We start from the raw sequence: 16,166 nt of genomic DNA on the forward strand, positions 1-16,166 counted from the left end.
AAACAACATTGTGCACAACAATATTAGAGATGTGCAAATATTTTTAAAGCAAATATGGTCCAAATTACACTGAAAATGATCTGTGTTAATGCATTATGCATTGGCTAATTAATTAGGTATACCCCATACCAACTTTTTCAAAAAAAGATTCTTATTCATACACAGAGAGAAATGTAGTTTTAGTGGTACATGCTGGATAGCTAAATGAGTCATTTTTTAAAGAAAGAAATTGTAATGCAGGATCAAAGAAAATGTTGCCTGCTTAAAGTTATTTCACTCCAATTTTAAGGTGTAACCATGTAACCTGAACATGCTGCATCTTCAAATTAATCATGTGGTGTTCCGGTTCTCTTACTGATACTTCATGTAGGTAGGTTCATCGGTTCATAGAACATAATATGAATGCAGAGCAAAATCAAAAATGAAAACACACCTTTCCCACAGTAAATAACACATATTAAGTAACTAAAGTTGCTATTGGCTGTACCGTGCTCCCCATTATCAAATAACCAGAAAAGCCTTACCTTACTGTGTGCAAATGACCAATAAAACAACTACTTTGCATGAAGATCTCTGCTGACATCTGCCGATTAAAAACAGTACTGCATGCTATGATTTCCTACTCTGTTCATGACGTTATAAAAGTTTTTAAAATAAGACTACCAAGGCACAACATAAAACTTTAATAGCTAAATATAATATAATGTGTAATGTGTCCAATAATATACATCATACGTGCAACTAATGGCTGCTTCATCAATGGTTCTAAGCATCTTTATTAATATTTTACAGATCAGTTATATGAAGAATTTGTGGGTTGCCAGGTTGTGGCTGGTGTTTATCCCCCACCAGGACATTTGCTTTGCCTCTTTAGCTCTTTAATTCATCAAACGGTTTGGGAGAGTTTGCAAAGGAGCTGACCTGGACCAGATGCAGCAGCAGCAGCAGCAACAACAACAACATAAAACTGCAGACACTGATTATTGCAACAAACCTTTTTTGATGACTTATTAACTAAGTTGACTTTCTAACTTATGCTGTTGCCTAATTAATGAGAAACTCACCACATTTATTGATGATTTATGGATGAGCTTGATGTTTGTCACTCTATATTAATGGCTCACAATACTGTGCATAATTTTCTAGTAACTTAACAAAATAATTATTGGCTTATTAGAAAGTGAGAGGACCTTTAATTAATTACTTGAGTAATGAATATTAATTAGTCACCAGTCAGGTAAGGTTTTCCCAACCTGGCAGCCAAAAAATAGTTCTTATTGTTACCTTATAACTGATCTATGAAGCATTATCAAATCATTTATTAACCACCAACAAAGCCATTAGAGGGTGGTACATTCATACATTTAAAGACTCCCGGCTACATTTCAGAACCATGGACAGCTCCAGTCCTGAACCAGGGCCAGCTCTACAGCTGTGTTCAGTCCCAGACCAGAACCAGGGACTATGTGCAGTCTGTGGAAACCATGACACAGAGGGGAGAGCATCATGTGGACAAGACCTGTGTATAGACCATAGACCATGTTATATGTTTTCTTATAGACCTTATACGCACTATATGTTTTCTATATAGATTATGTACGAATCTCATGTGGTTCTCATAACCCAAATAAAGGGGTTCTGGTATACTTAATGATGCAAAAAGAAGAAAACAAAATAATCCCAAATTATTCTGATTCAAATTTTGAAACACAGTTGTGCAATGCTGCACATTGTTGTTACATTTCATCATCTTGCTTCTACCAAGGTTTTGGGAGATTGGTGTCACACTATCACATAGCATGACCGGTTAAAGGGAGGGTTATCGTCCTGTTTTTGTGAATTTAAATCATTGAACTCCTCAGGCTCAACGCCTGTGCGGAGAGCTGCCGTGTGATAAATGAGCCAGAAAAACACGCGGGACTTCCGATCACGATTTTCAAAGTAAGATCATGTTTGACGCAAAAACCGACACTGAATCGATGGTTCGATCAGTGGTATTCAGGTTAAGGAGCTACAACACACGTTCAGCATTCATTATATTTCTCATGCAGCAGATCAGGTTGCATCCTTTATTTTATTGTGATGCTTTTATAGGGAGGGTCAAACCCTCCTCACATTTCCCGTCTCTCTATCGCTCGCTGGCTTGACGCAGCAGCTCCGCACGGCTGCGCGTCCCTGCGCGGAGCTGTCAGGAGAGCTCACAGGACCACGAGGCGCGCTCCTACATTTGGACAAGTGCTTTCAGGTGGACGCGGCGAAACGAGGCGCTGAAGATCCCGAAGACGACGGAGGACCCCATCCCTGTCCCGGCGGCTCCAAGAAGACGCACGAAGCTGCGGCTGCTGTTGCGAGGACTTGTTTTGGAGTTTGATTTCTTTTCCACTTTCCACAGCTGCGGCGTTATCCAGAGGCAGTGAAAATGATGCGGTTTGAGTAATTTTTAAAACCGGCAGCAGGGTTATTGCAGCCTTTGGAAGACCCTCTTGCACTTCGGTTCTGTTTCGGATCTGGTTTGTGTGCGCGCGCGTGTGTGTGTAGAGACTCACGTAGGCACGGCAGAACCGTTGCAGGTGTCGCTAATGCAGAAGTGAGGACGGAATTTCATGAATTAGTCTCAGTGGCCTCGCTTCATTGTACAAAGTATTTCACAGTTAAAATAACTGATTTGTAAGATCGCCCCCGAGACTCCAAATCCGACCCGCTGCATCTTCCTCCGTGCTGCCGACACCGCTGTGCAGGACTATGTTGATGAAGGAGTACCGCATCTGCATGCCTCTCACAGTGGAGGAGGTAGGTGAAGTTTATCTCGGGGTTTTGTAATGTTTTGCATCCCGCTCTGTCTGCTGATTGTCTTCTCTTCCATCACCAGTCGGTGCAGGGTTGCAGGTTGTTAAATCCACTGTTTTCTAGCTGTGGAACTGATTACTGCAAAGTTGTCAGTGATGCGTTTATCATTTTGCGCCGAAGGACAGACTGAGCTCCTACAACCGCGGCGCGGTAAGGCAGCCACCGCGGGGTGGCGCTACTGTTGTCTCTCTTTCAGTCGACTGCCAAGTGTTCAGGACCATTCGTGCTATTTTCTGAAAGGGAGATTGTGTACAGCAGCAGCAGTAGAGAGAATAGTGTGATTATTATAGGTAATGAAGGACAAAACGTGCTTTTATTTTACTTTGAGTGTCTGCATTGTGATTGGATGCTGTGTGAGTGGTTACAAGTAGATGAAAGAATGCTTTCTTTCACAACTCTTATTATGTTTCCAAACACCATAAATTAAACTCTGATCACCTATGATAAGGACTCACCTGTTGTTACCTTTGTACTCCTTGTGTTTGCATGCAGGAATTAATGCTTATGCAACTGCTGCATGCATTATATGCCACTCTGTCTCAGTGCTAAATGACTAAAGTGCAGATTTAATTCACATTTCAGATCATGTTTTGTTGTGGAGACCCATTCACACGCAGGAGCTGTGTTTTTGAGGACGGGCAGGGTGAAGGAGAGGATGAGGGAGGGAAGCTTCTGCTGGCTCCCTTCAGGTCACAGTGACACAGAAACTGCTTCTCGATCAAGCAGTGCTGCTGCTGCGTTTTCACGTTTTACGATGCAAATAAGACACAGTATTTCTAAACTCAGTGCTCAGCTCAGTGGGTTTTTGCTCCGTCCTTTATCTGCTCTAGTGCTGCCTTTTAATGAAGTGACATTAATCGCGTGAATGGGCACCCACGCTCCATGCCTATACTTTTCTCACACAGTGGTGGTATGTGATGTTATAAGAGGTGTGACACATTTGTGGCTGTGTGCAATGACTTACCCTCCTGTTGTAAAGCTCCTGATTGTTTCTAGTGTTGCCTGAACCTTAACAGCAGATGTTGGTTTTACACACCATTTAACCCAGTTGATACAGAGAACCAGTTAACTTCTGAATAACTGTGTTACCATAGTGGCTCACGGAGTCACAGCCATTAAATTGTCCCTCAGTGTGCTGTGCTGTTTGTGAAGAATCAATCCTTCGCTGCAGTCAAGCAAAGCCCATTGTTGTGCTCTTGGGTTGGGTGAGGATGAAATTGGAGCCATCTGTACTTTTAATCAGGGATTTGAACAGCTTCTCCTGAAGCCCATTGATCCTTATCTTGCTCAATCGTCCTGCTTTGGACCCTTAAGTAGTTTCTGTGAGTTTCATGTTTATAATTACCAGGATGCTGCTTTATCACATCTTGTCCTTGGGCTGATTGGCTCCTCTGCTGTGCTCCTGCTGTGCTCCAGTGGTGATGGAAGATGCTGCAGTCCTCTGTGGCCAGCTAAAGGCTATTACATCTATTGTTGTAATGATAATAATGGGGCCCAACCTCATCCATTGATCTGTCATTGACTTAACAAATGAACGTTTGTAAGCTTTTTGTAATTTTGTGTCTTTTGCAGCATGCATATAATCACTTTTGCACACAAAGACACGGGAAACATACAAATGACAAAACAGTGATTCTGAGTGGATGTCTTCCTTTCTAATGCAAACATCAAGTGAAAGGATAACCATTTACTGCTCTTTACTGAGCAGCAGCCAATCACGTGGCCAGTATCTTTCAGTGGTGCCGCCATCTGGAATGGTGCAAATTACATATCTGCACTGCTGTGTGCTCCTGTGAAAACTGGATGCACGATAAAACATCTTCACAGAGTCAGTAAACTGCATTTTTTTCCTCAGATTCCTGAGTAATGCTTCATTTAGTGCTTTGATGTGCTGGTTATTTTGTGCGTATTGCTTACACCCATCATAAGAGTCACGAATCATAATCTCCTGGAATGGCATTGCAGCATGAGGGCAACATGCTCCTCTTCAGATAAGTATGAGTCTCTGAGTGAATTTCACTGTTGTGCACAAAGACATCACTAGACAGCTAAAAGTTAAGTTGTATCACCAGCAATCCTCAATAGGCCCTTGAGGAGACTCTCATCTTCGATTGGCGATTAAGTTGAAGCACTGCTGAGAAAACCGGTTGAAGACGCTGATACATGGTCTCCTCGTGGTAGAAGTGCAATTAATTTTTTTCTTTTACAAAAAAAACATGCAACTAAAGCTGCAGTGCTCTTTTCTTCCATGCCAATAATATGCAAATATACCGTTGCCCAGATGTTTCTGTTCATATTGTGCATATGTTTGTGTGATTTGTGCTGCTGCCTCAGTTCATGTTGGAATGATGCATAACTGTTCATTCATACTACATACCAGTGTTCTTTGTCAAACATTCATATCTGACATAGTTTGATGGGGGACTTTAAAGGAAGCATGTAAGGAATCTTCTACTGCAGCGAGAGAGACCAACACCTGTTTTGATCACGATGACGTCAGCCAGTCGGTGTAAGGTCAGCCTCTGGGGGGTCTCCATATGTTTGTTTTTGTCCCTGCACGCTGAGATGAACCACAGCACGTCTAGGCCCGGACCCAAGATCTTGTTTACATCCCCAGAGAGGAGACTCTGTGCTCTGACTAATGAGAAGCCTGTTCCTTCGCTGTTCCCTGAGGAGCTCGTAGCTCAGCCAGACAGTGACCTGGCTCACGCACACCAGATGGAGGGAAACATGCTTATTCAGATCATCTGCTGGACGTCAGAGAGAGAGAGAGAGAGAGAGGGGAGGCTTGTGTGTTGAGAATGTGATTGATTGCTTCAGGTTCTGTCTGCTGAAGTCAGCATGATTTGTTTTGGTCACTGTAAGTATTCTGCAGGACTGTCAGGAGCGTCTGTATAGGCACAGACATAGGGGGAGGTTTGAGGATGTGGTGTCCCCATGCCATGACTAGCATTTTAATACACAGAACATACTATACAATATCCATCATGTGCTTGCACTTAGCTTAGCTTAGCAAAAAGACTGCAAACAGGGGGAAACAGCTAGCCTAGCTCTAGCAGAATCTTCCTACCAGCACCTCTATACAGTAGCTGACTAATAAACACATTATAGCATCTAATCTCACCTCATTTGTTTAATCTGAATTAAAAAAAAGTGTACAAGCAACAAATTGCTGTTTTATGGAGGTGGTGTGCAGGTGTGTTTTGTGGTCAAATAGTAGTCTGCCACACATCAAAACTTTTTTTTTAGAAGTAAATTTGTTACCTTTGGATGGAGCCACACTAGCCGTTTCCCCCTTTCCATTTTTAAAACTAAACTAAGCTAAGAAACTAACAAAAAAAGTTGTTAAATTCAAATCAGCTTTATAACAATGATATCTTCAGTGCCCACTAAAACAAATCTCTCATGCAGCTATGGAAGATCCATTCTGACATTCATTTTCAGACGACACAGAGCAGAGCTTTCACTGCCTCATCATTTACCATGCAATTTCCTCTGCAATTAATCAGCCATTCAAAGAACAGCGAGTGTCTTTTCTTCACCTGAGCAGCGGTTGAATCACTCTCACCACTTGCTTGATCAGCTCCTGAGTAATGAGCTTTGGACGATGGGTTGAGGGAACAATGTCGCCTTCTCTCTGCGTAGACACGGGAAGTGTCAGTTTACCCTCATCATCCACTAAAGGCACCAGTGTAAATGAGCCCCCTGTGTCGTTAAGATGGAGCTTGCCTCCACTTTCAGGCAGTGGCAGCATTTAAGATACTGATCAGGTTGGCCTTGGATCTTCATTAAAAACCTCAAAGACCACCTCCGATGCTGCCTCTCAGTGATGTAGAGGAACATCACTGTCAAAGCAGTCCAGACCCATCATAGCTCATTCAAGGCTTTCACTGAACTGTTCCCTGAATGAACCATATGTCACTTGCGCATCGAGTACTCAAGTACATGTATAGCTCTTTCAGTTTTGCTGTGTGCATTTGAACGTTAAACAAAAGAAAGACAGTTCATGGCAAGAATGCATGATTGGTTCTCTTTCTCCCTCTTTGCTTATTCCAGTTGGACTTCATGTTTTCCACTAACGAGTTGTATTTCTCTGTTGGACCGTGTTTAGTGGTCTATGATCAGTGTACAGCTTTGTTACGTTCCACAGCTGGTTGTTACTGATCAGTCCTCTACCTGCAGTCGGTGTGATTATTTATCTACATACCATTACTTGAATTGCTTCCATTTGCTCGACTCCTATGGTTATACAGCTGCCAGCCTGCTGACTCATAGGACAGCACCCGCTGTGAGGATAATTGAAACCCTGGTGGTATTTTCAAGGCTGCACACAAACTCTGTCTCAGATTATGCTTCCTCTATTACAGCTAACTTTCTGTGCTTCTCCAGCTGAGGACCCTTTTTTCTGCATCTGGCTGTTGCTGTTTTCTCTCTAATGCATTATTTTGGGATCCTGCATCAAGGAATTCCATTTTAAGTGCCTTAAATTGTGTTCAGGATGGCTAATGTGCAATTTAAGGCAATTTATATAATATTTGTGTTCAGGCTACATAATAATTTTAATGAGCTACCTCGTGTGTTTGTGTTGGCATGTTTTGTGCCCCTCTGATGAGATGAGGGACTGAGGGGATTCAGATTTTGGTGCACTGGATTAGTGAAGCGGTGGAAAGTCACCACAGAGATGTTATATAGCTGAGCAAGAGCTAGAATACTCTTACATGCATCTTCTTACAAATGTGTTTTCTTTTTCTCTCTCTTCATATTCTAACATGCTGATGTTTTCAGATGCAGATTCCAAGTTTTCCATATAATATAGTTTTTTTCTGACTTGGCCTGTAAATGGATCTGTTTTAGCTGTGACCAGCAGTAAGTAAGGGTCCTTTTGTCCGTTTATTGGATGGATCTGGTGATCCACTGGTCTAAAAGGTATTTTTTTCTCTGTTTTCCCACAATTTGTAATGCAAGTTTCCCTTTAAATTGTGGCCCTTCTCATCACCTTCTCTGCTGTCACTGCCTGGGGAGGATGTAGAGAGACATGCCTCCATGACACACAGTGTTGCCAGCTGCTTCTTTTCACCTGCCCACAAGGAAAGACGTAGTATGAGGTAGGGCACACAGCGCTCTCCAGACTCACCTGCCTGCATGCAGATGCCCCGATTCAAAAGAATACTTCTACAAATCATGTCAAAACATATATAAAGTTTGTTTTTTATTAAAACGCAGCTTGGTGGAGTAGATCACCTACAGTAGACAGTAGGCATGTCTGAAATCCCCTCAGGGAAAGAAGGGCAGATGGAGCTGCGGACCATCAAGGGCGCTGAAAGCTTTAGTTTTATGCGCATAAGCCAGGCAGAGGAAAGTTTGCGAGGCAATTTACTGAGAAGGCGTGCCAAGGTTACATACTGGAACTGACAAGCAGGCAGAACTGGCTACATAGCAACATTAACAATGTGGTAAACAGTTTTCTATTTATAGCAGAGAGCTATGGAATAAATCAAGAGCAGTTGTGCAGGAACAGTTGGTCAGGTAAGGCTGTGGGAACCACTGCGACGAGGGGCTAGCCCAGTTAGGCATGGAGTAGCCTTTAACATTGGCTGGAACATCGTGTATCCCTGTAGTTAGACAGTAGCCACATCATTAAACAGCCCTAGTGCTGGAGTTTCACAGGTGTTGAGCATTATAAAAGCAAGCCTGGGTGTGGGATCTCATTGATCTAGTGAAGATAAAGGTCCAACAAGATAGGAGAAATTGTCAGTAAATAATCAAGTGTTAAATAAGGGACATAATGATCGAAAACAAATAAAAGAAATACATAAAGTCATTGTTGGGGCACAGTACATGGAGATGCCTGATCTGATCATGTTTATGTCCAAGGAAATCCTCAGTGCACTGTCCAAAACAGCAGTGCATAAAGCAGCAGTCAGTCAGTTGGTTGTCTTTTGGCTCCATCACACACGTGAAAGCCACAGAAAAGTGCAGTTTTTGCAGCCAATAAAAGATCTCATTTCATCTTCTTGTTAACTTGAAAATGAACTTCACATGAAATCACAGCCGTAGCCCATGTCATGCCAGAGCTTGACATCTGTTGTACCCAGTTGCTGCTGCTTCTGGCACTGCTCCGAAGTGCAGCACTGAGCTTCAGGCGGAGGTCCTGTGGGGTTAGAGAAAGCAGTGACACATTTTTAATGCTCCCTTGCACACGCCGCAGACACATATGCACTGACACCCCCTAAGAACCCAGGTACACTGCTTTAATTCCAGAGAATAGCAGCCTCCTTGATATATTATTAATTTTGCAGTGTCTAGTTCGAATGTGCACCAGCAGAGAAAGGAAAATGCCCATATTTAAAAAATTCCCATGAACGTGTGGACTCATATAGAACAACACATACAAACGTTTTCTGATCTTACACCCCTAACACGACATCATAGCTTAAACCAGATGTGTGCAATGCTGGGGGTCTCATTGGGTCTCCAGCCTCTAATTAACACCTATGACCCCATGCACACATCAAAATCAAACTTTTGACAGCTGATGCAGACTGAATTAGTGCTGCAGCAGCACTCCCATCATCATTCCCCTCATCAGAATAGGAAACCCTTAATCACCTGTCCCTCCCTTTCTCCCCCTACCCCACCTCCTCGCTTCCTGTCCCCCTAAACCTTATTTACTGTCAGCATCCTGTCTAAACAAGGAGAAACAATAGCTGCTGAGAATAGAAGCCACCCTGACACACTGTGAACGTGTCAATAGAGTTATGGGACAGGTGTTAGAAAAGATGCGGCATGAGAGGGGGAGCAGCTGTGCATGCCACACTATAATGCGATCACAGTGTATCAGGACGCATTGCGCACTCTGATTGGTGAGGGTAAATGTGATCACATTCATTATAAGATAATGGGAAGTGACGTGGATCAGTCATTTTCTGTATTTGAAATTACACTGACTCCCCCAATGCGCTTCCATCGCAACAAGTAATTCAGGCTCATATTCAGCCCTCAGTCTTAAGTTAAATCAGGTTTACACGACTCAGGCTTCTGCTAAGAAAGACGTGACCCATTCAAAAAAGCAGTTTACAGTCACTTGTGGGCGTCCTGCAGAAGCATGATTTCAATTTGGACTTAAGAATCTGCATTTGCACATTGTTCTCCCCCGTCCCATGAATACACAAAGATGCAGAAGCTAATCATTGTAGCGTTCTTATTCTGGTAGGGGTGGGGGGACAAGTGCATGTGCCACCAATTAAAATGTATCCTTAAGCAAATCAAAGCAAGAGATTCGACTGATTCAGTCAATGAGCCGCATAATTATCATCTGATCCTTTGAAAGGGTTTCGCTTTCAAAGGGTAATTAGAAGACGCCGTGCTCCATACTCCTCACACACCAAGACGCAGCAACAGTAGTGTGTATAACGTACGGCTCTCTCTGCCTGTGCCATTAACCTTCTTAGCATGTCAAAGGTCTGCTTCACTGCAAACCAGCCACACACACACACACACACACACACACAAACGTATGTCCGTACCCATCTACATTGTGTGGGTGTATGCACAGATACACAATGTGCATACTAGAATAATTGGTACAAGTGTCCCTGGTTGCTATAGGAACATCAGCAGCTCGCGACTGATTAGAAATCTCTTTGATGATGAAGTGGCCGTCTGTGTGTGTGTCAGGGTTTGAGTGTGTGTGTGTGCAGGCTTGAACGTGACTGACCCGAGCAGAAACAGCAGTGGGAGAGGGTTCGCTAAAGGCCACACAATTACCAGCAATTGTCGCCTCACATTAAGATGTGAAGTTATGAATAAAATGCAGAACCACCTTTAATGATTTTTAATTGTTTTTGAAAGACCTGAAACTGGCGAACAGCTGCTGAAAACGGGGCTTCGGCGTCCCAGTGGAACAAAGAGCAACTCCTCTGTTTATCTCCATAAACGAGTAAATGTCACCTACGCCGAGACGCGACAAAGCCGCGTCACACATCAGAAAACTGGCACAGAGCTTGTGAATAACAAACAACAGAAGAACGTCGCCCCCCCGGGAGAACATCTTTGACTGAACTCATGCGGGCAAGCATGTGCACGAAGAGTTGGAAAGTAATTTGGACAAGCTTTTTGCGTGACATAAATTTTTTAAACCGCCAAGTCAAAAGGAATGAAAATCCTCTCATCTCGTAGAACATGAGGCGATTATGGCACTCTTCGCAGTGTATGTCCTTCCCTTTGTATTGCCAACACAATATTTTCTTCTTTCTGTGTATTTGTGGTTGTGACTCATTGTTCCTGGGCGGCTAGTCAGGGTGCAGGTGGCCAGCAGCATGGATCCTTTTCTTCCTCCCTCTGCGTCTGTTGCTTTTGTCAGCAGACTCCAGTTATTAGTTATTCTCCGCTCTCCCAATTCCGATTTAATTGCAGTGATGTGACTTCTCCAGGAGCTGCTTTCAGCGCTGTGTTGCAGTTATGTTTTTCCCCATCCCCAAGTGACATTTGCCTCAGTGTTCATGTATGACCGCAATCTTTAACCAGACAAAATAACATGTGGTGTGACCTTGTGCCCAAAATCATTTTGTGCTTGTAAGGAGAAATTTAGAGTGGCAAGTTGTTTCTATTCACACACACGCAGGCAGGCATGCACGCACACACGCGCATGCTATGTCAGTCTTGAATGCACTTTCATTGACATGCACTATTCTTGTGTGCCAGCTATTTTGGCGCAGAGGTCATGGACACTGCTCTCATAGTAAAATATCATTGGCTGACTGCCTGTGAGGATCATGTGAGTGAGTCTGGTTGTGTGTGTGTGTGTGTGTGTGCATTTGAGAGGTTGCTGTAAACCTTTCTGCAGCTGTTGTGATGCAAGCCAAACCAGCGCACCTCAAGCACTGAGCCTGACGACTGTGCATGTTCGTATCCACGTCTCCCATGTTTCTTTGCCGCCAGTGTGATTGGAGAAAGCCACTTTCTCTCCCATATGCTATACATGTGTAACCCGGTGTCTGATTGGCTGTTTGCATGCACTCCTGACGTGACTTCAGACAGAAGTCTTCTCTGGTCTGTTTGTCAGCTACAAGATTGGAAGAAGCAGTGAAGGCATGACGCTGTGTTATATTATCTGTGTGCTATGTGCAAAGGCTGTGACTGTTTAGTGCTAGACTTTTATTCATCCACTTCAGTGTTGGAAAAACACTTCAGCCCCACAATTGCTGATTTTTTTTCGTATGTTTTTTCTTGAATTTAAGCCTCATAAGGTCTCGACATCGTCTTTGAAATGGCAGTCATTTAATCCGTGGACTGAAAAATCACACTCACTATCATGAGTACATCACAGCTGATCTTAAAGGGAATATTTTTCTTCATCTTTTGAGGAAAAAGAGCTTTGGTACAGATTTCAAAGGATGGAGTCAATCATTGTATCTCAATTAAATCATGCAAAAACACATGTGCACTAACTTTGAATGTGGCAGCTGCTTAATGCAGATCCATACAATAAATGGCTCAGTTTGTCAGTTCACCTGCACTCTCCTCTCCCATCAGAGCTTTAATTGATCAAACGCCCCATTTCTGCCTGATTAAATTCTGAGTGCTACTCAAGATTCACTTGTAATTGCATTTGAATATCCTACAGGTGTGTGTGTGTGTGTGTGTGTGTGTGTGTGTGTGTGTGTGTGTGTGTGTGTGTGTGTGTGTGTGTGTGTTTCTGTGTACGTGTATTACTCATTTGTGGGGACATTAATCGGTTTACACAGTCACATTGTAGGCAGATCCTTTAAAGATGTAAACCAAAGAAACAATTTCTTGATAAAACTTAGCAAATTAGTGAAAATTAGCAATAGTAATGTTAATCAGGAATACTAATGATCAGCATTAATCATTGTTGTAATGGACAGAGGTAAAAGGGGGGGTGCTTTCTCTCATTTTGTTGACATGTCAGTGAACCTGTTTTCTTGATGAAGATTATTCACAATTCACACCTTGTACATTCAATGGTCCAGGTTTTAAAGACAGAGAGTATATCATTATCAATCACTTTAATGAGAAATTAATGATGCAGTACAACAATAAAAGAGGCAACTGGACCAGACTCACAGCCTATTCAACTGAAGAGGTGAAACTGTGGAACAGCAGTCCCCACGCTGCACTACAGAGAGCATCTGAAAATAAAATATCATGTGCAGACAACATTGACTTCCTCCAAAAATTAGGTAAGAGCATTTTCTCTGAAGATTGCTTTAAAGTGATTGTACTAAATGGATTTTGAGGTGCTCTGAACATGCATATAGACCCTTTTCAGAGCAGACATTTGGCCACTGCCAGTGAGAGCAGCTAGAAGCAGCATTACCAATTATAGGAGATAGTTGTTTAAAGTCCAGGTACAGGAAACTCAGAATTTACATTGAAAGACATTATACATGTTAGAAAATGACTGCTGAATATGTGAGAAGACTGTGAACTGCTCAGTAATATGATGTGAATATGATATATTTGTGTTCTTGATAGTCAGGGAGAATAGCTTGTGATTGGCTCTAATGACTCATTTTCCTGTCTGGGCATACCCTGTGAGCTCCATATGCTCAACAGTATGTTGTGCAGCTCACTCCATTTACAAAGACAAGGATCATTATTTGAACTGATGTAATATCATTTTTTGTTAATATTTCTGGTTTTAGCAGTGCAAACACAAGACAAAACACAAGTTGTAGGTTAAATTTCAGCAGTTTGGCCAGTCAGGTGGAATTGGCGATGGACAAGGAAGTCCAGTACATTCGGCTTTTTGACCATAGGGACAAACAAAATGTTTGGAAAGATACTGGAGGTGTGTGTACTAACAAATTAATTGTCTTTAAATTTGTTTGAATTAGGAAGTTAAGGTTTAGCATGTGTTGTAGTTACGCATTTCTCTCAGATTATGGATACAGTTTTCAAAAAACAATGAAATTTCTGTTTCAACATTTGATGTCTTTGTTGTCTTTGTTCTATTTTCAATTAAATATGGGATGCAAATCATCACACAATATCTCAACTATTGGATGATTTGCCTTGAAATGTGCTGCAGGTGTCCTTGATGCTGTGAGAATGACACCTAAAGGCTTTGGTGATCCCCTGACGGTGATGAGTCCCTCTGATTTTGATGACCCCCTGACTTTTCCTGTAGCGCCACGATGAAGCTAATGTTTGTGGTTTTTCAGGGGTTCCCAGGTAGCTCACCTGGTAGAGAATCGATATCGGTAAAGGCAAAAGCCAAAAAACTCTTCTAAGTTAAGTCTGCCAAAGTCATTAAGCCAAGAATGGACAGAGAATCCTCTGCTTTCTTTTTCTTTTAACAACTATTGCTGGTAGGCTGTTAGGTGCAAGCAAAGCATTGCGAGAACCAAACCAATTTCTTCACACATGATCTAATCAAACTTATCTTTCTTTCTCTTTTTTTGCAGTTTATACTTTATCTGTGTTTCATATTTGCGTTGCCCTTTCCCAGATGCACAGCTCTTGTGGGTTACAGGCTTCACCAAGGCAGAGAAGATATAAGGTGGTAGGAAGTAGATGGAGAGGCTGATATCGCATGTGCAGCCAAACCAAGATAACATTTGTGGTCAACCCTTTTCTCTCTCATTCTTTCTCCCTCGCTTGGCTTCTTGTGCTCACTTTTCTCCTCTCTCTCTATCTCAGCTGGGCTGTAAGAAGCACACTCTGCTCTCTCTATCTATGCATAATTAATGAGGTGGTTTTCCCCAAGCAACCAGAAATTCAAGTTGTGCCGAAACACTCCAGAGTGGAGCAGAGGGGCAAAAAGCTTATGCAACATGGAGGGAGACTTGTTTATCAACCAAGTGAATGAGGTCTGTGTAAAAAAATCACCTGGTTCCTGCTCAAAGTAGAGTTCTTTGACAAAGTAGAGGTGAATATTTGACTGAGAATAGCGTGTATTGCTGGTGCAGTAAATGATTCAGCTCCAAAATGAGTTGAAACAGTGTTTTGTTTGTGTGTGCCCGTACGTGATGTTGTGTGTGCCCGTACGTTATGTTTGCTACACAAACTACATCAATCAAAAATCAGCATCGCTGCTAACGTATACCACACAGTATCAGCATCCACCTGTGGGTTTAGCTTCTTTCTTAACTCTCCACGAGGGTGGGGTGCTTCCTGCTCCTGCCTTTTACTGACATTAAATTCAGCTTTTGCAGGGAGTTATATTAAACAGGCTGGATAGCCGAGTAAAATCCATATTTCCATTTGTTCTTAATTAAATTGCTCTATTCAATATGCGAGTTGGCTCGCAACATGCTTCTCCTTGCTGCAGTCAGCTGAGCATCACAAACAGCTCCCAAATGTGTGCTTGTGTGCGTACTGGACCCGTATGAGGAAATGGATTTAATCTAGCATCGCCAGTCGATGGCGACCCAAAACCCTTCGGCAGCACGTAGCGTTCATCCACTCATTCATTCAAGTAATAACTTTTTACTCTGTGTGTGTCCCTCTCATCCTCTTCTCACATCGCTCAAATATCGACCCCATCACTATAACACAGCCTGCGCTTTAGGATCGCACTGTGTTAAATGAACCGGCATCGCGGGGTGTCAGCAGTTAAACATCAAAGGTAAAATGGCAAAAAAAAAAAAAGAAGGTACTTTTAGAAAGTTTGAGAAAATGTGGAATTTAGACTGTGAGACTTTGAGCTAAATGCTATCATCATTATGCTATCCTGCTCACAATGCCAATGCTAACAGGCTGATGTTTATCAGGTATAATCTTTAGCATGTTCACCATCTTAGGTTAACGTGTTAGCATGCTAAAATTGCTAATCACAAAGCACAGCTGGTGGTATTATTATTTTGCAGGTGTTTGGTCATAAACAGAAGCAGTTTTGACGATGCAATGCTTTCAGTCACTGTAGCATCGGGAGAATGTCCGACGTAATGATGCTGCCACACCTGGTTTGCAGATACAAGAGACAAAAGACAGAAAGGGGAGGAAATGAGAAAACTAGAAAGAAGGAAAGAGCAAAGTCAAATAATGCAAAAAGAAAAATTTAAAAAAGCTTAAAGGAGAAAGTGACATGCATCGTATGAATGGGAAGAGGAGTAGAGGAGAGGGCGAGAGAGAGACAGCTGTCCTCAATCAAATCCTCTTATGTAATGGCTCAACATTGGTCTGTCAGTTTCCTGAACATCTCTCTTCTGCAACACTTCCTCCTCCTGCTCTCTTATTCAGCTCTCTCCTCTTTGCGCCACGCACCAGGCCTCTCCCATCCCTCTCTCCTGTTACATACATGCATATGCACACACCACTTCAGCCGAACACCCAGTGTGCTGCCAGGCGGGGGG

The 16,166-nt window shown here is 42.6% G+C and overlaps 1 protein-coding gene across 1 annotated transcript in view; it reads left to right on the forward strand.

Moving 5' to 3' along the window:
* Positions 1–2,742: 2,742 nt before the first annotated feature.
* Positions 2,743–16,166, forward strand: part of pitpnc1a (phosphatidylinositol transfer protein cytoplasmic 1a) — a 33,674-nt gene continuing 20,250 nt past the window's right edge. The window contains exon 1 of the mRNA XM_041957653.1: positions 2,743–2,790. Within this exon, the coding sequence (XP_041813587.1) occupies positions 2,743–2,790 (48 nt within the window). The remainder of the gene's footprint in view (positions 2,791–16,166) is intronic.

This window comes from Chelmon rostratus, chromosome 17 (assembly GCF_017976325.1).
Source record: "Chelmon rostratus isolate fCheRos1 chromosome 17, fCheRos1.pri, whole genome shotgun sequence".
NCBI classification, from domain to species: domain Eukaryota; kingdom Metazoa; phylum Chordata; class Actinopteri; order Chaetodontiformes; family Chaetodontidae; genus Chelmon; species Chelmon rostratus.